Source organism: Natator depressus, chromosome 10 (assembly GCF_965152275.1).
Source record: "Natator depressus isolate rNatDep1 chromosome 10, rNatDep2.hap1, whole genome shotgun sequence".
In the NCBI taxonomy this organism is placed as follows: Eukaryota; Metazoa; Chordata; order Testudines; family Cheloniidae; genus Natator; species Natator depressus.
Window position 1 is genome coordinate 40,540,733 of NC_134243.1, and position 21,317 is coordinate 40,562,049.

The following is a 21,317-nucleotide window of genomic DNA, read 5'->3' on the forward strand; positions in this document are numbered from 1 at the left end:
ATGGAGGAGAGCAGTTGTGGTTGGGCCTCAGGCACCAGGTGCAGGAGAGGAAAGACAGACAGGAGGGCACAAGGATACTCAGAGCCTCTGTCTTTAGGATCTTCTGAAAGACATGGACACCTGGTCCCATCCCCTCCCCCTGTCCGCCTGCTTTAGAAGCTGAATTTGGGGTGTGGGAATAAGCTGGAGCCTGCTTTGTGGTGAGAGCGGGGGAAGGATGGCTGGAAGTGGGGAGGAGGGACATCCATGGAGCCATAGAGCTGGCTCTCGCATTAGTCACATGCTACAAGGGCCAAGACACCAAGAGCTGGTGCTGTAATGGGGCACTGATAACCAAATATCCCCTTAACCAACGATACTGCCCACCCCACCACCCACCCCACTTGCCCACACACACGTTTGACACAGGACAAGAGTCCCCACTGCATCCCTCCTGGCTGCTCAGATTCTGCTGGCTGCACCTCCTGTGCAGGGAGGGTTCAATCTCACAAGGGGCCAGAGCCCTCCAACCCATCCAGCAGAGCACTTAAGCGCCTGCTTAACTTTAAACGCAGGAGTAATCCCACTGATCTCTAAGTTAATCACCTACAGGAAGGGGCCCTTCACATCCTGGGCCCAACTCTCCACTGCCCTTCATCTTGTGCAGTCATTTCCACTGGGGCAGCGTGAGTGCAAATGGTCACCATTGGGAGCACTATGCACCCACTTTGCACCGGTAGAAGTGAGCACCCAAGGTGCAGGACAATGGAGAATCAGGCCCCTTTGGGCTGCATGGGCCAGGAAGACAATAACTCCTGGAAATAAAGTGTATCCAGCCCCATGAGGAAGCAAGCCCTACATAGCGACACAGTCGCATCTACCCTGTGTGTGTGTTGGTGGGGGAGATGGTTATGATGAAGCAAACAGAGAAAACAGGCTGAAGCTGCTGTCCTTCATGGCCAGGGTATGCAGCAATGGTGGCACAGACGATGGGATATTCAGTGTCTCCTATAGGACATCCCCCAGGAGGCTACAATGGTCTGAGAGGACAGGCTGCTAGTCTGTGGCATGGGGCATCGTTTGTGTGTCTCCTCCATTTCCTGTCAGTCAATTTCTTGTTCGTTGCCTGAAAGTGAAAGAAAAGTGAATAATCAATCCACGGACCTTATGTGGGGGGAGGGGACAAGGTGAGAGAAACACAGAATACAGAGAAACCGAGAATGGCTCCCAGGCAGGTCAAAGGGCACAATCCACACAAGGGGCCAGTTTTCACAAGGTTCAGCCTACTGGGTGAATGTTACGTGATTAATAGGACAGGTGGGAAATTTTATGTTGAAACTTTTTTGATGCAGAATTGGGATTTCGACGTAGTGAACGTTTTCACAAAGTGTCTATTTTCCATAGAAAAATTCAAATTTTCATTTAAAAAAAAATGAACGCCAGAAAGCCAAAATATTTTAATTGTGAAATGCCATCATACTGCTTCATGGGAATGGTAGTTTGGATGCTTGTATTCCCATTCTCTTCTATAGGTGGACTTCATTTCCCATGATGCCCTGCGGCTACACCACTGCCATGATGGATCACCCCCCCTCCCCTCATCAGGTAGTTCAACCAGGGATTCCAACCTATAGAGGAGAATGGGGACATGAGGTACCTGAACTACAATTCCCATGCGCCACTAGGTCGGCATTTCAGAATCACAGTATTTCAGCTTTTGGACAAAATACTTCAGATATTGATTTTTTTCCACCAAAAACTCAAAAAACCCCAGTCCTGTGCGCCAGCCACTAGCTCACACTCCTGCCCCCATCCCAGTTAACAAAAATTGTCAGGAAAACCTCGACCAGACCAATACAGCAAAATGGCTGATATTTAAAGTAAAAAAAAGAAAGATAAATCCATCAAATCACCCATTTCAATAAATGACCATTCAAAGTTACAGCAGCTCAACCGGTGCCCTGGGGTTCATGCTTATATCACTCATGCTCTGCTAAGGTTGGCACCGGATGAATGATTTGTGGAGAAAATGCTTTACAAGTCTCCATGAGGATACAGACAACTCACTTAGCATTCCCCACGGGCACAGGAAGGGACTGAGGTAGGTTTTAGTTACTGTAAGATGCACGCATTGAAGGGCATGGAACTGTTGCATTGAGCATGATACGGGGAATGCAGTGGTATGCGTCCTATCCCATCCATGGCCCCTCTTCCATAGTGTTGGGGACACTGGGGCATGGCCACTAGGTAACTCGAGGGGATGGAAGACCACGAGTGTCGATGAAGCCCCCTCGCACTAGGCCCAGGTGTCCTTGGCCCCCCCTCCCGCCTGGAGGCACTCGCAGCAGCTCTGCGTACTAGGCCCAAGTGTCCTTGGCCCCCCCGCCTGGAGGCACACACAGCAGTTATGCTGAGAATCTGCAACAATATGCTGCAGAGTCAGACTGCCTGAAACTAAGCAAGGCCACACAGGGCAGATATGGAAGAACAATGCTGAATAAAGCAGCTTTATGTATCATTTAACAAATGATACAGAGAACCAGGGAACTGGATTGGCTGGCTATATGGATACTTGGGGCAGCTTGCTATTGGATAAGTATGCTGGGAAAAAGGATGTATAAAAGCCTGTGTAACTTCCTGCTCTGTGTACAGGATTTGAGATTCAAATCTCCCTGTACCTATTTGAAGCTTCAAATAAACTTTTCTGCTTCTCCACCCCGTTGTGATTATTGGGTGTAGCACACCGGATAACAAACCACTCAAGCTGTTGTTCAGCCTCTCGGCACTGGGTGCCAGCAACAATAGCAGGAGCCCCTTAGGAGCTCCCTCCCATCCCTATGAGACTCTCTTTCATTGAGCAATCTGGGAAGGATTGGGTAGCTTGCTGTGTTGTGACCCCCAGTGAGAGAATATCCCAGAGTCTAGTGGATAGAGCAGGGGACTCACAAGAGAAATTCCAGGCTCCTTCACTGCTGTGTTGGAAGACCCTGTAACTTCACCCATCTGAAAAATGGGGATATTCACACTTTCCTTCCAGGAGCGTAAGGCGACTTCCTCCATTCCCCTTTCCAACGCTCTCTGGGACCCTCAGGAGAAAAGAGTTCAGGGAGCAGAGAGTATTGCTATCATACCATGGCACACTGTGGATCCAGAGCTCATGCTGCAGGGCCATAAAGCTTTTCCTCCAGCACTCTCATCAAGCCAGGTGATGTGCCACGGGGCTTGTCTGACCAGCACGGTGCTTTTACTGCATCAAAATCCACACTTCTCCTACCACGCAGGGACCACCGGGAGGCCAGCGCAGAGAGCACGGTTGTGCACCTCCTGCAAAATGCCAGGCATTTCCAAGTGCTTTACGGAGCATTAGACGCTGGCACTGCAGTGACTGCACTGGCAAAGGCAGCAGCTATTGTGTGGCCAGTCCACTGTGAGGGCTGTTTACACTGCAGGCACGGATGATACTCCTGAATGTGAACAACCCCCACCTGGGAGCAAGTGCCTCATGCCTAGGAGATACAGCCTTTAGTAATGAGGCTGTGGGTTCAAACCCCATGTGGGCTGGAGTGCCCACAAGCTGTTCTCCTGTGACAGCTTTGCAGTGGCCTGCATGGAACGTGTTGGTGTCTGAGGACAGTTCTCAGTAACCTGGTTCCCACACCACAACTGGTCCCAGTGATTCCCCACTGCCAGCCTGGGCTGGGGGCATCATGGAGGCCAAGTTCCTCTCTTCAACCTAAAGGTGCTTACCTGCCTGGGCAGGTAAGCATGGAGAAGCCTGCACCACAGCTGTCCAGCCTGGGCCTGCTTCCGACTCCAGGCCTGATCTCCCTCCTCACCACTGGATTCACTTACAAAGCAAAAATTCGTAATCTCAGAGTGGTCGCGGGCCTGCTCCTGGGAGATGCTCAGCTCCTGGCATGCCCCTCGATGTCAATGTGCGTTCCAGATGCTCAGCACCTCTCCGGATCAGGCTCCACAGGCCTGAAATGTGGATAATCTGGAGGCTGTTGTGCAGAGCTTCAGTTTCACATGGTCATTTAAATGCCCTCCATCCTATGACCCCAGACCAGTATGCCCAGGCTAGAACGGGGTGGGTCTTTGTCCCTCTCTAGTGGCTCGTCCCCACACACAAGCCGAAGAGCCTTTTACTGCGGGCCCTGGCAGCTTTGCTTCTTTCGTTCCGGCCGTAGCAGCACATGCTCTTTCAATCCAGCTGCCCAGAGTCTGATCCCTGTACACAGCCCCAGCAGGGTGGTGTTACACTATGCGACTCTACATGCTGCGGTCCCTGCCCACAACCTTCCCCTCCATTCACTGGGATCTCATGCTTGACACAAAACCAGGAAGCAATGAAATGATGGCCCAGTGCTGCTCACGCTGGTGAATGAACTGAAGTCACTGGAGCTGCACTGGAGTAAGTGAGAGCAGAATCAGACCCAGTATTTACAAACCTCTGATGAAGTCTGGGGTTTCTTAATACTGGACAGAGCTCCACTCTGGAAGTGGACACATTGACATCCATGGGATTAACAGTGTGAGGACCTTTCTGGCGTGACCATAACACCAAAGGTCATCTCTGCTCTGCAGGGGCTTGCAGAAGCCCAGGATGATCTTCCCCTCGGTCTCTGGCCAGCCCACAAGTTTCAGGGTTTGCATGGGATGCAGGGCTCCCAGGCAGGCCCTTGCTTTGCCTGAGCTGATGAGGGGCAGTTGGCATGTATCAGCTGATTTCCCGTGAGCTGGAGAGCAACCCCCATCACTGCTCCCAGCTAGCAGCAAATGCTGCCCAACCATGACGTTAATCTGCATCCTAGCAAAGCACCTTGCTCCTACTGGCAGTAGCTTAAAAATATGGCTTTGGCACAAGGTGGCTTGTACCCAGTGTCCTGGGTGAGCAGCTTTCTAGCCTAGCTCAGCCAGCAGGCTGGCACGGGCAGGCTGCCAGCTTTGACAGCAGCCCTGCAGCACACAGACACTGCTCGGTAGGTAGGACAGACCCTTCTCTTCTTGTCGTGGCTGTTAGTGGGTTTGCAACTGGGTTTGTTAGGGGATTTTCATCCCTTGTGCTCATGCTGGAATCCCCTAGCTAGCTGCCTCTGTATGGTGAGCAAGCACAGTCCCTAAACAAGCACAGACACATGTCCATGGACTCACTGCTGTGCCCAACTAACAAAGGCTGGACTACTAAGAACTGTGCATGGCACGTGCTCGCAGGCCCACCAGGTCTGAGGATGGGAAGGTTGGTCACCAGCTCCCATGCCTTCTCGGTTAGAGCTGGTTTTCTGGACTACAACAATATTGCATTCTCCCATTGCTGCTGCAGGCCATGGAACTTAAAGGGGTTTACAAACCTAGATGAATATAGCCCCACGGGAGGTGCTCTTACTGTCTAATTACATATGGGGAAACCAAGGCACAAAGCCAGTAAAAGACTTGTCCTCGTTCGCACAGTGATCGAGGCTGAAATAGACCCCAGGAGCTCAGATCCGTGGTGTGGGCCATAAGCACCTGGCCATCCTTCCTCCTCCCACACAACACTGGAACAACTCCAATACATTTACAACAAAGTGACATCTTTAATTTGGAGTGTAGTGCCACAGTTGGAACACTCCCCCCTGCAATGACTGACTCAAGATGCAAGGAACCCAAGAGTGCACCCGGGACGTAGGGAAAATGAGAACACAGGTAGGAACAGAGCTCCAGGTGGCTGTGCAGAGGACCCCATGCCTCCTGCAAGCTTCACACAGGCCTAATCCTTATGATGCACCCAGTGCTGGAGGGCACCAATCTCTATGCTTGTTGGAGACCCCAGCTTCCCTTAAAGTCATATACACCTAAAGGGAATAATAATTACTATACAAAGTGCCCTATTTATGGAGCACTGAGCCAGCACTACCTTTCACTTTAACCAACATTCTGCTATCGAGTGTCTGCAGGCTGTGTTGATGGGTTTCCCTAAGCATTGATTTGTCCAGCAATGTAATGGTTAAATAGCCAGTCTCACTCAGCCATATTCCACAGGAACTTCTCCTTATCACACACTAAGGCATAGAGACAGGGAAGCTGGAGTGGTCAGATCATCAGGGTGGGGTGGTCTGTCAGACAAAGCCAATGTTGCAAAAGGTCTGGGCTGCCAAAGTGCAGAGAGTAAAGGCTGAGAGATTTCCACCCTCATTCCCAGAGGCTGAGCCTGCCTACACAGCAAGGCCTGTGTGCATGTTGAGAAAGAGTGTGTGTTTTCAAAGCTCCTTGTACAGCACTGAAAAACCCTCATCAGCTGGAGAATCCTAGGAGATGCCATTATTCATACTACATTTCTGCTAAAAAAAAAAAAAAAAAAAGCAGCAAGGAAGGATGCAAAGGGACTCCTCAAAGCTGTGGGGTTAAGCAAACAATCTGGCTTGGAGATGAAAAGTGAGGAGGCAATGACAACAAGCACAGACTGTTTAGGCTTGCAGGGGAAAGATAAGGGCAGCAAGGGGAGGAAGAGAAAGCAGAGTGAGATAATGCTCTAGCTAACAGAGTGAAGAGGAGTAAGGAAAGGTTTTTATAAATCCAGAAGGGCAAAACGCAGCACTAGAGAGAAAGCAGGGCCATTAATAATGGAGGAGGGGGTGAAATTAACCATGACTTAACAATAGCTGAGACCCCAAGCTGCTTTAGGAAAATCTGCCTTTAACACCAAAAGAAATAAATTTTGATGACTGAGAAGGAAATCTGCATGTGCAACCCAAGGTAGTTGGGCCCTAGGATATTAAAGCAACCAGCTAATTAATCAGGGGAAGAAGGGAGGAGAAATTTCAAAGGCATAAATGGGAATTAGGTGCCCAACTCCCATAGATTTTCACTGAGTTGGGCATCTGGCTGCCTTTTGTCCATTTCCTCCGCAGTGCACCTGGGAAATGATTGCCTGTATCGCAGAGAACTTGGGAAGCCAGGATGTTCTCAGCAAAAAGGAATGAATGAATCATTCTGGCAATTACTGTCTCATTAGCCCAGCTTCTAGCACTAGTGAAATGATGGAAATTAAAAGAAAAAGTCAATAAATCGCTAGAGCATAATGGATGCATGAGCAATAAACTGCGCTGGATGTTGGGAAAGAATAAATCTTGGCAAACTTGATTGCTCTTTTTGGGAGAATTACAAAATCAATGGACGAGGGGAATGCAGCAGATATCAATATAATACATTTGGATTTTATTAATGCGGTTAATATTGTACCTAGCAAAAACCTGATTGGCTTGGGATAAAATCATTGATGTGAACTGAAAAGTGGCCAAGAAACCACAAACAAAGGGTAGAATTAAACAGCAACGGATCTGTTGGGGGGGGGGGGTTATGGCCTCCGAATCCAATCTGGTCTAATTAACACCTTCATTGCCAATCTGGCAGTAAGAGCCAACAGGGTGCTAATGAAATACACAGCTGACACCAAACTGGGAGAAGTTGCAAACACCATGGAGATGAGCAAATCATCTAAATCCCAGATACACAAAGCATCCAGCAGATGGTTGTGGTTCTGCATTAGGCTTTGGGTTGCTGTTTTTAGATAACCCACAGCTCAGATCTCCAACTGTCCCTGCTGAGCTAACCAGCCAGTTGGCTGTAATAGCAGTTAGGTTTCAGAGGTTTAAGGGTACAGAAGCCAGTGGGTCTGCCAGCCTGTGTAGTTATTGCAAGAGACCCTGTATGCGAGTGCAAAAGGAGAGAAGAAATGCCCTTTACCTTCTTTGTTCTCTGGGCTCTTCAGAGGCTGCAAAGCTGTTGGTGAGAAGAGAGAATTCTGTCAAACTCAGGCCTAGGACCACAGCATGCAGCAAACAGAGCAGCAGAGCATTCAACCACACTGGGCCCAGATCCACCAACTCGTCAGGGCATCCTGGACATGCTCTTCCTCCCAGCTCTCCTCCACCCCAAATGGATCCCTTTCTTCCTCCCCAGTGATGTAGTCCTGCCCAGCCGGTCCTGCACTGGCCCTGGCTGCCCTGCCCGGGACTCACTGCCGCATCTGAGCTGCCTCTGATCAAGGAGCCAAACAACCCGATTTAATTGTTTTGCAAACTCTGTCTTTGCCTGCTCCCCCTGTTTGTGATCCTGCCTGTTTGAATCCCAGGTCAGTGGGCGGAGCCCATGAGAACAACAAAAGCCTGCCCCCTCAGGTGAGAGAGAGGCAACAGAGCCCAGACCTCAACTGAGTACAGGTCAGACAATCAAAACAAGGGACCCAGAGGAGGACACTGAGCAGAGCCCCCGGCCTGACTGCCCTAGAGATCACATTCTCTACATACCCAAAGCTGCCCCTCTTTTATGAGCCAGAGTCCAATTCTGGAGACACCACCCCTAGGCATGAGTGGAGAGTTTGAAATCCATTGTCTGCTCAGTCCTTGGCTTCTCTAATTGCTATCGAGGGGGCCTATCAGTGTCAATTATTAGTAGTGGGATTGTGATGGGGATGCCTACTGATTAGGAAATTGGCAGAGACCCAGCCATATCTTTGAATGATAGTAAAATCCAAGATCTCCCTTCCCCTCCACTCACCCCCTGTAATTTGTAACGAAAGCAACATCTCCTGAGTGCGGTTTCAGGAATGCTCTAGTAACTAGCCCATTAATAGATATGGCACTCAAGATACGGAGCTGATTTTGCTAAACACTGGTGGTGACTGTAGCCTGCACATGGCTTCCTCTGGGCAGCTCTTGGCATCAGCGCTTAACAAAAGTGAATTTCCTGATCAGGCAAGGACAGGGTGCTTCGTTCTGACTATGATCTCCCCACACACAAATCCCCCCTATAGAAACTACTGCCACAATATGAAAAAAAAAAAAAAAAAAAAAGAGGACAAATGCCAGGCTATGTTACCACATCCTTCAGCTTCCAAATTCTGGCACTGAGGCTCTGTAAATTAATTGCTGAAATTTATAGTAGAGATTTGAAACCAGTCTCCTGTTGGTTTGGGGGGGTCAGGAGAAAGGACTAGGCTGGAGGAGGGGAGGCTGTGTGGTTTATCTCCCACCACTAATGAAGGTAGGGGGAAAAAATCCATTTAACAGTTCATAGCATTTATCAGCCTTCCACAGTAATTACACTCGCCAACTGCCACCACCAATCAAAGCCCCAGCCCTTAAATCTCATAGGCAGCTACAAACATCAAGAAGTCTGCGTTGGGAGTGCGCTTTCTCCCAAGGAGAGATTAGGCGCAAGCCAATCTGTATACAACAAAGCTATTGTTGTGCTCAGAGCAGATAAAGGGAATCACCAGGCATATAATTAACTCATTTGAGTACAGCAGAGCACCACTATCACTTTTTATTAAAAGATAACACAGCTTATCTCCGCCCTGCGAAACTGCCAGTCTGCTCACAGCTTGGAGGGGTTCACTGACAGCCAGCTGGCCTGCCTCAAAGAGTCGTGCGAGAGGGCACAGGCGCCAACATGAGACTGGCTGTGTTGGCATGTGTGTGATCACGCACACGACAGTGCACTTCTGTGTGAGACTATGCGCATGTTCATGTATCAATGTGTGTGTTTGCAACAGTCCATGTGTACAACATGCACAACTGTATGCACATACTTGGCAATGTGTTTGCATATGCAAGTGTATCTGTTTGCATGTATGCAATATACATGGACAACTATGTGCACATGCTCATGCCTTAGTATGTACATGTGTGAGCATGTGCTCTTAACTGGATGCACGACTGGGTGCTTATGCTTGTGCATCCATATGTGCACATGGAAGTGTGCGCGACACTATGCATTAGCATGTGTATGTGTGCGTATGCCTTTATATTCATGCACGACTGTGTGCGCATGCTCATGCATCGGTGTGTGCACATGCAAGTGTGCACCACTCTGTGTATGCACATGCTTGTGCATCAATGGGTTCACATGCCACAGCGTGCATCGTTCAATGCATACATGACTGTTTGCTTACGCAACATGTGTGAATATACCAGTATATGCAAGCAGAACTGTGCATATGTGACATGTGTGTTTCAGTATGTGTTCATGATATGTTGTGTGCACACCCAGGCTGTGGCACATCAGCTCCATCTTCCGGGTCAGACATATTCTCCGACTCAGGGCTGGGCTCCTTTTTTCCTTAATACTCTTGTGAGTTTCATGCAAGAACATACCCTGTCTCATCTGCACTAGGGAAACTACTTCCTGCTGACCACAAGGTCAGCATTGGATGTAGCTGACCCAGCAAGGGTCACTGTTTAAGAGCAAGAACTGTGTGTGGCCCAGTCACAGTGCTAACCAGAGCCACCAGGGTCCATTTTCAACTGTGTGTTCTGGTTGAAAACCAGATGCCCGGCAACCCTAGCTAAGACTGAGCAGGTGACAGTAAGAAACAAGCCAGGCAGCACAGAAACCAGTGGGAAGGTGCAGGGAGGAATTAGACCCACCCACCCATTCCAGCCCCCTCCACAGGGTGCCCCCTGGAACTCATGCAGGAGGCTGGGGTGAGAACACAAGGACCCACCTTCCCAGCAGGCACGTTGGTTTCTCCTTTAGCAATCCCAGCCCCAACATGAAATTCAGCGCCCCAGCCTCCACCCCGGTCATCTACACAGAATGTGGGCTTTGAGATCTCACCAACCTGTCTTGGGTTCTCCATCATCCTCAATCTGCTCCTCCATCCCTGAAAAACAAAAGCCATGTGTGCATGAAGCCTCCGGAGGTGCACAGAGAAATCACTGAGAAAATGGGGATGGGTAGGTAGAGGCGGCTCTCAGACCCAGCTCTACGGATGGTCCCCATCCCATCCCACAGCCCTCTGGCTATTCCAGCCCTGCCAATGCCCCTAGGTCTGAACCTGCAGCCCTATTATCCCAGCCCTGCCCTGCCCCCACAGCTTTGCTGATGCTCCTCAATCCTGGCCCACAGCCCCTCTTGCTATCCCAGCCCTGGAACTCCATTCATTATCTGAAGCAGGGAGGACTGAGCAGAGGAGAGAGCCCAATTCCAGCTCTCAGGAGCCCATGCACCTGCAGTGGGAACAGGGGAGGGAAGCATTTATATGCAACAGTGATGGGCATGCATACTCTGATACAGATGAAACAGGCAGGAACTTGCTGGGGATAATGGCTCATCCGCAGCTAACAGGAAAGGGAGGAGGCTGTTTGCAGGTTGAGTCTGTCTGACGGAGCTGTGTGTACAGCTGTGTGTACAGGACTCTCCTTGAGCAGGGGCCTGCAGAGAAGGCAATTTTAGCCTCTGGCAGCTGGTCAGGCAGCCCCAGGCTGCAGACCCTGTGATCCCAGACACAGAGCCTTGTCCTGTCCTAGCTGTGATGCTTTGGTGCTATGCTTTGGTGCTATGGCGGTTCCTCTCCCCATCCCAGTGCAGAGCTAGGCCCTTGGCTGAAGCAGCGATTGATAAGCGTGATCCCCTCTCCTCAGAGTGTAGAGGAGACCCACCAATCAGTCTGATGTGACACAGATGCCTGGCTGCCAAACAAAGGCTCTGCCGCTGCCAGCGCCCCTATTTATAGCAAAGCTGCCATCTGGAGCAGTGCTCTCTGAGTGGCTTAACAAGGCTCAGCATCCCCAAGCAGAGACCTGGAGAGAGGACAGGTCTGGAGAGCTCCAAAGGGGCCTAGACCCAGGGGAGTTCCGATCGCTGCCATCTGCTTTCCAAGGTATGCTCCTTCTGCTTCCATGCACGCACCACATCGTGAGCACATACTGGAACACACGTCACATATGCACATTTCTGCCTGCAGATACGGGTACATGAACACATGCTGTATAAGCGAACGGTCATGTATGCACTGAATGATGCACGCTGTGGCATGTGAACCCACTAATGCACAAGGCCAGCATGACTGCACTTCACGCCACCTTCATCCTCCTCACTCCAAGCCCACCACAGAGGGACACACCAGTCACACTAGGCTGTGCAGTCTCCAGCCCTTTGTATTTGTCCTGTGGGGCACCGTAAGGGCAGGACTGCATCATGCCATTGTAACGTGCACAGCCTGCTGTGACACTGCCTCCGTGCAGGGTGACAGGCCACTGCTACAGACAGGCTGTAACGACTGTCTCCTAGCTGACTCACCCAAGGCCACAGAAGAGTCCTTATCAGAGACTGCTTTGAGCAGGGGGTTGGACTAGATGACCTCCTGAGGTCCCTTCCAACCCTGATATTCTATGATTCTAAGACACTGAGCTAGAACCCAGGAGCTCCTGGCTCCCCAACCTTGTGCTGAAGCTGCTAAGCCACAACCAAGCTGTAACATCACCCTGCTTTGGTTCTGCCTGGCAGGGCCCTGCGAATTCTACACTCAAGACTGACCCACCACTTGTGACACCTCCAAGTGTCTATGGCATTGCACCTGCCCTCAACAGAACAGACCCTGGACGTGCACCTCGGCTGCTCTGCAGGAATCCATCCTGACAAATCCTAGACAGCATCCTCCGCATTCCTTCCCTCCCCTGGGTCCTTCGCAGGGCAAGTCGCTCTCCCTACCCCACCCCAGCAGCCAGACAGCTGAAATGGCACCGGGCATGCCGAGATGGCAACGTCACCAGGGTCCCACATCAGCCCTGGAAGGCTCATGTAGCAAGCAAACAGGTCAGAAGGATCCACGTCGATTCCATAACACTAATGCACTGTTAAAGGGGCACTACCGAAGTTAATAGGCCCCCCAAGGGCAACCTGCACTTAGGAGCATTGGGATTGCCAGACTGGATCAGAACAGAGGTCCAGCGTCCTGTCTGCGACAGTGGCCAGCTGCTCCGCAGGAAGGGGTAAGACCCCACACAACAGCTGTGGAATAATCTGCCCCCTCGTTACAATTTACACTGATCTCTACCAGACAGAAACTGGCTGAAGTACCAGGCGTATTATCCCTTCCAAAATTTGTTAGCATTAACTAAGATAACTTTGCATATTTTTGTTATCCATCTAGACGTAACAGTCTCTTAGAAACGAGCTAAGATCTTGGCCTCAACAATTTCATGTGGCAGAGAGTTCCACAATCAAATGATACAGTCAAATTTGTGTGGAAAAAAGTATTTCATTTTATCAGTTATAAATTTGCCCTTTTAATTTGGTGGAGCAATGGAACATTTTTTGTTGTGTATGCTAGTGGCGGCAGGTTCAAATCCCACCTAATCTGCCACAGAAGCAAAGAAAATGGCTGGCTCTGTTGTGTAGGGTTATGGTCTTGCTTTATATTGCCAAAGATCCCGGATTTAAATCCTGGGGCAGCAGAAATGAAAAATAACTATGACCCGTGTTACACAGACGATTTGACTAGATGATCTTAATGATCCCTTCTGACCTAGGAATCTATTAATGTGACATTATTGACATGAACTGTGACCGCATAGATCATTGTTGCAACCAAGGTCCTATAGTTGCACCAAATCTTGTACAAAGGAGGTCAAGTAAGGTGTCTATGAAAATGTTGTAATTTGCTGGTTAGGATTATGCTGTCTGTCTGTGTGTATCATTTTTGTATTTGAAGTTATGAATATTGGCTATGTACTTGTATCGCAATGTGTTTGATTCTAAGTAGCATCAGTGAAGCATTTGGTCAGCTTCTTGAGAAAGGACTATTCTGAGTAAGTGCCCAATCAAGAAACACTTAACTGACAATGGGCCTTGGGAGACTCCAATCCACATCTACGGAGCCTTCCTAGGAACGTTCAAGGTAGCATGTGAGCAATGGCTGCCACCAGCAAACTGAGTCATGCATGGACATATGACTTACCCATGTGACTCCAAACTCCAGCTTGCTGCTGTGACTTTCCACAGTAAGAACAAAGGGGTCCCTCCACATGGCAGAGGATATAAAAGGCCCTGGAAACCCCTCCATTTTGTCTTCAATCCTGCTTCTAACTGCTGGAGGAACTGTGCTTGAAACTGGAGCTCTGAACAAAGAGCTGAACGACCCATCCAAGCTGGTATGTTTGTACTCCAGAGACTTGATTGGTTTAAATCAGCAGTAATCCCATCAAGCCTGAAACAAGCCTGAACTAAAAACTTTAAAATTGTTGTATGTATTTAATTCCATTTAACCAATTTTAACTCTCATCTATATTTTTTTCTTTTTATGAATAAACCTTTAGATTTTAGATTCTAAAAGATTGGCAACAGCGTGATTTGTGGGTAAGATCTGACCTGGGTCTGGGGCTTGGTCCTTTGGGATCGGAAGAACCTCTTTTTCTTTTACTGGGGTATTGGTTTTCATGACCATTCATCCCCATAAGGAGTGGTGCTGGTGGTGATACTGGGAAACTGGAGTGTCTGAGGGAATGGCTTCTGGTTAGCCAGTGTGGTAAAAAACAAAGTCCTCTCTGTTTGGCTGGTTTGGTGTGCCTTAGTAGTGAAGGACCCCCAGTCTTGCTGTGACTGCCCTGCTCTAAACAATTTGTCCTAAATTGATACTCTCAGTAGTGTCCCGCCAAAGGCCGCTTTGTTACACCTGTTGCATAGGGTTATGGTCTTGCTTTATAGTGCCAAAGGTCCCGGGTTTAAATCCTGGGGCAGCAGAAATGAAAAGTAACTATGACCCATGTTACAGAGAAAATTTGACTAGATGATCTTAATGATCCCTTCTGACCTAGGAATCTATTTATGGTTTCACTGATTGTCTCCTTGTTCTTGTGTTAGGAGACTCTCACTGTCTACCTTCTCTTGACCATTCATCATGATTTGCTTACTTCACTGGCAAAAATCACTCTCATCAGTCATGTAGAAGCAGCCCACCTACCAGGAGAGCCAGCTGAATTCTATTCTGCTTGTGCAACAACAGACTCATGAAGCGAGTTCCATCTGTAGAATCTTCTTCATCCCTGGCTCCGAGGCTGGAGGAGGAGGAAAGAACCCAGCCAAACTTCCCACACCTGGGTGGAGTTTGAGTGGTGGCAGCTAGAAAAACCCACCTTTTTTTGCTTTCGCAAATTGAGCCCATTGGTTCCGGAACCAGTGGGAGACAATAAGTATGGAATGCCAACAAAGCTGGTTTTACAGCCACTCCGAATGTGCAACTGCACTTAAAGGAACAAAAATCCCCTTTTCATACAAATACCTTTCAGAAATAAAGAGCAGGGAAAAGGACAAGGATGCAGAAAATACAGAGCGAGGGGGAGAACAGTTTTTCAAACAGGGGCTTTCAAAGTGCTTCCAGCAAGACATTGGCAGGGCTTTAATTAATTCTTTCAAAGCTGAACACACACGTGCAGGGATAAAGGAACAAGAGAGGCAGAGCACAGAGCATCTGTGTCTCATGCTATTTCCTTGACATTTCCATGGTGGCAAACGCTAGTGATGTCTTCTCAGATGAGAAGGTGGGTACAGAAAGGAAAGGAGCTATCCCGAGTGAATACTACCCTTTGTGTGTTTGCACTTGGCCAACTGTCACTTTGCGCGTCACATCTCCGTCGGGGGTGGGGTGAGGAGTCGCGAGGGAAGGGAAATGTCAGAGCAGATTGAGAGGCAGGTTCTGAGCATCTGCCTCTTGGCTGGCGACACCTCGCTGCTTCCAAAATGTCAGCTGCAAACCTCAACAACAAAGATTCCCCCCCCCTCCCCCAGGCAGATCATCTCTGTTTGCTCCCCAGGGAGAAGATGCATAATGTTTGCAACAGGCGCATCCATCCCAAGGCATCCCAGGGGATAGACTGCTGCTGCTAACTTGGGTCCTTGCCCCACAGCTGTGGTTAGGCAGACACGTGTGGACAACACAGGACACCCTCCTTGGCATAGGGTGCGTCCAAACTCTGGGAATGCACATGGCTGGGGAGAGGAGAGATACCTGGTGCATCTATTACGACCCCAGAGAGTAGGAACCCAGGTTTGGCTAACTGGGGCATCGCAGTAAAAGGGATTAAATCCTGTGGTCCAATTTCTTTGGTCCCACCTTGTAGTAGCAGCATTGCAAGCTTTCACCCAGCCGCCCCCACAAAAATACTACCACTAAATGTGACTTGACTGAAAAAACAGCCATGTAACCCAGAAACCTGCCTCTCAGTCATTTTGATTCAGCCTTCTGGTAGAGGTGGAACACTAGTTTGCCCCTTTTCCAGCATCTTTCATCTAGGGATTTCAAAACCCTGGAATGAGTTATGCCTCCCAACCCTTCTGGGAGGTGGGGACATTTCACAGCTGGAAACACTTTCTACATGTAACACTTTACAAAGGAGTATCATTATCTCCATTTTACAGATGGAGAAACTGAGGCCCGGGGAAGTGAAGTGACTGGCCCAAGATCACCCAACTAACCAGCAGCAGAGGTACGAACAGAACACAGGTCTTCCCAGTCCTGTGCTCCATCCCTAAGGCTCACCTCAAGTCAGGGCAGAGCCCAGCACCCAAGAGCCTGATCTCCCAGTCTAAAGAACCCAGTGTGTCATTTACAGAACCCATCACTGCTGGGTGATTTTCCCTGGTCCATTTAGAGCAGGGAATCGATGCTGGAGCATAGGAAATACACACCTTGCTTCCACTCTCTGTGCCTTTATTCAGTTCTCTGCTGAGTTCATGGCAGAGGATTAAGGAGGCGGTAGAAGAATTCATAGATTATTTTGCCAGTTTTTACGGACATTTAAACATTTTCACAGATTTTATTGATGGACAATTCCCCCCTCCCATCCCTGGTTTCTTTTTTTTCCCCCCTCTCTCCTTTTTGTGACAGACTGTGAATTTATCCACAACCCAGATGGCACTGGGACTAGAAGTTAGCATCATTTGTAATATTAAACCAGTTCCTACCTCCACTTCCCTCCCATAGTAGTACCCCTTTGCCAAACACAAACCTGCACTCTCCCCCCATCTGTTCCATTCAATGTAGCAGGTGCCTGGGTGCAGCAGGCAGCATGGGTTGTAGGTAAACCCGCTATTGAAAGTGCTAGTTAGTGTATGTGTATTTACCACTGCCTCCTAGTGGCTGGAGGCCTAAAGAAGATAAAAGCCCTACTGCTCGCGCCAGCAGCTGTTTTCACTCCAGTGTGCTGGGTTCTGTCTGCAATGCTGCATGCATGTGGCTGCGCAGACAGCTCAGGGGTCTGTAGGGATGCAGCTACTCAAACATGGCAGTCCTCCAGCACTGCTACTTTCCAGGGAAATTCTGGCTGTGTTAACTTCCGAGGCATGGTGCCATTTTTGGAAGCCAGAGAGCCATGCAGAGGGGCTCACCCTGAGACTTCTCCGTACCTTGGCAACGTCCCATTGCTATTGATTGAAAGGGCCATTCATCAGTGCCAGGAGCCTTGATATTCAAATTGCCTTGTGTCTGGGCCACATGGAGAGCAGCAAGCCTGAGGCCCTCTCACAATGCACTCCCTGACTGTGAGAAGGCAGGGGTCTGCGCCAGGTAAGCATCCTGCTCTCCTGGTACCCTGGAGGCCTGGCAGGATTCTCAGGTGTTTCAGTCCCCTGCTGTGCTGCAGTCCCCAGCACTCCCTTCTGCAAACCACAGGATCCTGTCTGGGTCCAGCAGCCTGAATTCAATAGCACTACAAATGAGCCCCCTTTCTTCTCTCCCACATGGGGGCACTGCACCTGGCCATTCAATGGGCATGTCTAGACAGCAATCAAGATGTGTGATTGCAGCATGTGTAGACAGACCCAAGCTGGCTTTGATCCAGCAGTAAAGCTATGGCAGCTAGACTTAGCCCTACCCCTGCAGAACCCTGAGCTTTGATCAAGCTAGCCTGGGTATCCCTACACATGCTGCAGTCACATGTCCGGAGAGCAGCAGAGACACACAAGGCACAGAGTGTTGTGGGCAGGCCCATTCCTGTAGTATGGGCCTCCCTCCCATGGTACTGCAATATCAGCACAGGCAACACATTGGCTAGGGCTACCAGACAAACCCCTGAGACTTTGCAACACAAACCCAGCAGCCACAACCATTCCTATGTACACATGGGCTCCTTGATCTTCTGTCGCCTCCTGCTGATAGATGGCACAGGGTTCTTGGACTGGCCTGCCTCGTTCTCACCCCTTGCCCCCAGGTGTGCAGCCCAGCAGAGGGTTGATCCGGCAGGATGCAGTTCATCTGCAAGTGTTTCCTTCCCCCACCGTGAGATGATGGTGATTGCGAAAGCAATCAGTGCCAGGTGGGGGAAGACAGACACTTCAAAAGCAAGCGGGACTGGAGTTGGGAGGCTGCACCCCTCTGGCACAGCTGGGTCCCCCAGAGGGGGGCACTAGCCCCTCCCGTGGGGGGTAAGGAAAGCAGATCACATGCCATAGGCTATTTCAAATGAGTTAGGGGGTGCTGGAGGCACACAGGAGCTCAGTAGGCCATTAGCTCTCCATGGAGTCAGGTACAAGGCAGGCCGGCACTATGGCAACCTTCCCACACCCAGCTCCGCCAGGGCGCCCAAACCTCCAGCCGCAGCTCAGCTGGCTGGCACAGTAGAGGGACCAGTGCTGCGATGTGCTGGCCCCAGGACTGGAACAGCAGGGCGTGTGCAGACTAGGGCAGAGAGGGTGGGGTTCCAGGGCACAGGCAGGAGGTACAGTGTGCGAGTTTGAGCAGCACCGGCCTGAACAGACCCCATATTGCTCACAGTTAAGTTCACTAAATTCACTCTAACCCAGGCTCCTGCCAGAAGCTGCCTGCAAACCTCCTGCCCGCCCAGAGGGCGGTGAGAGCTCTTGGGGTACGTTCCTGGACAGAGCCTTGCTGAAATCAGGCAGCCGTGAAACGCACATGGACATGTAGCTATTGGTACCTCCCCATTGGCCATGTCACAGGTCTGGGGATAGTGGAGCTGGAGGCTTACGACCATCCATCAAGCAGAGTGGGAGAATTTCACACCCAACACCCTATTGCCTCTCACTTAGCAAAACCCTCACAGCACTGCTCCAAGCTGGGCTGCCACATAAACACCCCTCTATCCTCTCCAGCATACAGGGCTTCTCACCATTGGCAGAGCCTTTCACCCTTCACTGACACAATTAAAGGCCTTTGAGTGGTAAAGTTTCCCCCGGGCACTGTGTGCATACTGCATTCTCCACCGCCCACAGCTGCCTGCAGCAGGGCGAATTCCCTGGAGCTGGGTTCATCCTTAGAGGTGTAGGTAGTGGTGGTCATCCATAGTTCAGGAGGCTTTCTCCACCCAGTCAATAACATTTGGAATAACCAGCTCCTCCCAGGCCAGCAACATCAAAACTGCCCTCAGCAGGGAAGTCACAGCCAGGGAGATGGGCATCAGATCTGCCAGATGCCCAGCATCTTCCTCCCCGAAGTGCTTCAAGCATGCCGGGACAAAGGGAGTGGAAACTGCCTACATCTCCCCAGCGGCAGAGTCGCTGAGCCCATTGAATTCAGAGGGACTCAAGCCCGTGCATAAGTGCTACCCTGAATCGGGCCCTGTCATAAATATAAAGGGAAGGTAAATACCTTTAAAATCCCTCCTGGCCAGAGGAAAAACCCTTTCACCTGTAAAGGGTTAAGAAGCTAGGATAACCTCGCTGGCATCTGACCAAAATGACCAATGAGGAGACAAGATACTTTCAAAGCTGGAGGGGGGGGAAACAAAGGTTCTCTTTGTCTGTGTGAGGCTTTTGCCTGGAACAGAAAGGAATGGAGTCTTAGAACTTAGTAAGTAATCTAGCTAGATATGCCTTAGATTCTGTTTTGTTTAAATGGCTGATAAAATAAGCTGTGCTGAATGGAATGTATATTCCTTTTTGTGTGTCTTTTTGTAACTTAAGGTTTTGCCTAGAGGGACTCTCAATGTTTTGAATCTGATTACTCTGTAAGGTATTTACCATCCTGATTTTACAGAGGTGATTCTTTTACTTTTTCTTCAATTAAAATTCTTCTTTTAAGAACCTGATTGCTTTTTCATTGTTCTTAAGATCCAAGGGTTTGGGTCTGTGTTCACCTATGCAAATTGGAAAGACGTTTCCAAGTGGGCTCTTTCCCTGTTATATATTTGTTGGACTTTATTGCTGCCACCACCAAGCGTCTAAGGGCAAAAGGTAAAATAGTTTGTACCTTGGGGAAGTTTTAACCTAAGCTGGTAAAAATAAGCTTAGGGGTTTTTCATGCAGGTCCCCACATCTGTACCCTAGAGTTCAGAGTGGGGAAGGAACCTTGACATGGTGGAAGCGGTGGGATTAACTTGAAATCATTTTGAGATCAATTTGAGATTTTTTGAACAAGAAGCACAGATTTTAAAAAGGGATTTTTTTTTCCTTTGGGCTGCTGGAAAGCAGGTTTTCAGCTGAAAGCAGTTAAGAGGTTTTTTTTCATCTCTGCTTGGGGTCCAGAGCAGAGACAAAAGGGAATTGTCTTTTGTGAGCTGGAGTTTTCTCTACCAAAAGGCAGGGTAGTTAACCTCCTGCAGGGAAATTCACAAGTCTTCACAGACCTGAAGAAGATTTTTTTTTTTACCTAAGAGCAACTAGAGGGGTTTTCTGTCTATTTGCCTGGATACAAAGGTGTTAGGGGTTTTTTTAAGGATTTTTCTGTAGGCTGACAATCACCATCAGAGAACATAGGTATCTGGTTACAGCACAGCAAAATTTTACAAGCCAAGTTTTTTGTTTGTTTTATTTCTAACTCTCGGGTGTAAAGTTAGTTAAAAACAGAGAGGCAAACATGACAGAGCCCAAAACAGAAACAGCCAAAGAGGCTGCCCACAGGAGAGCTATGGAGGCAAAGGAAAAAGAAATGGAGGAAAAGGAAAAAGAGAGGAAGCATACCCTGGAGATAGAGAAGGCAAAGGCTCAGCAGAATAGCAATCCTTCTCCAGCTACCATTTCACATCCCAGGAAGTTCCCCACCTACAAGGCAGGAGATGATACCGAGGCCTTCTTGTAAAACTTCAAAAGGGCCTCCCTTGGGTATATCATCTCCACAGACCAATACATGGTAGAGCTGAGGCCGCAGCTCAGTGGACCCTTAGCTGAGGTGGCGGCTGAAATGCCTAAGGAACACATGAACAAGTATGAACTGTTTAAAACCAAGGCGAGAGTCAGAATGGGGCTAACACCCGAGCATTCCCATCGGCGGATCAGAGCCCTAAGGTGGAAACCAGACGTGTCATTTACCCGACATGCCTACCACATTGGGAAACATTGGGATGCCTAGATATTGGGAGCAAGTGTTAAATCTCCAGAAGATTTGCCCTTCCTAATGCAAATGGAGCAGTTCTTAGAGGGTGTTCCTGAAGAAATAGAAAGATACATCCTAGATGGGAAGCCCAAAACTGTAATCGAGGCAGGGGAGATTGGAGCCAAATGGGTGGAGGTGGCAGAAAAGAAAAAAACTGGTCGCAGTTGGAGCGGATACCAGAACGGACAACCTCAGACCACACCCTACTACTGGGGGCAGCCCAAGGCCCCAATTACCCCCCAAGGAACCC

General features: G+C 49.4%; 1 protein-coding gene across 3 annotated transcripts in view; it reads right to left on the reverse strand.

Moving 5' to 3' along the window:
• Positions 1-399: 399 nt before the first annotated feature.
• CD276 (CD276 molecule) overlaps positions 400-21,317 on the reverse strand; it is an 82,329-nt gene continuing 61,411 nt past the window's right edge. Inside the window, exons 6-8 of one of the 3 annotated variants that reach the window (XM_074965862.1) lie at positions 10,583-10,624; positions 7,705-7,740; positions 403-1,105 (exon numbers count right to left, since the gene is read on the reverse strand). In XM_074965862.1, coding sequence (XP_074821963.1) covers positions 1,083-1,105; positions 7,705-7,740; positions 10,583-10,624 — 101 coding nt within the window. In that variant the 3' untranslated portion in view covers positions 403-1,082. Of the gene's footprint in view, positions 1,106-7,704; positions 7,741-10,582; positions 10,625-21,317 lie in introns of all 3 variants that reach the window. The other 2 variants (XM_074965864.1, XM_074965863.1) reach the window with 2 other exon arrangements.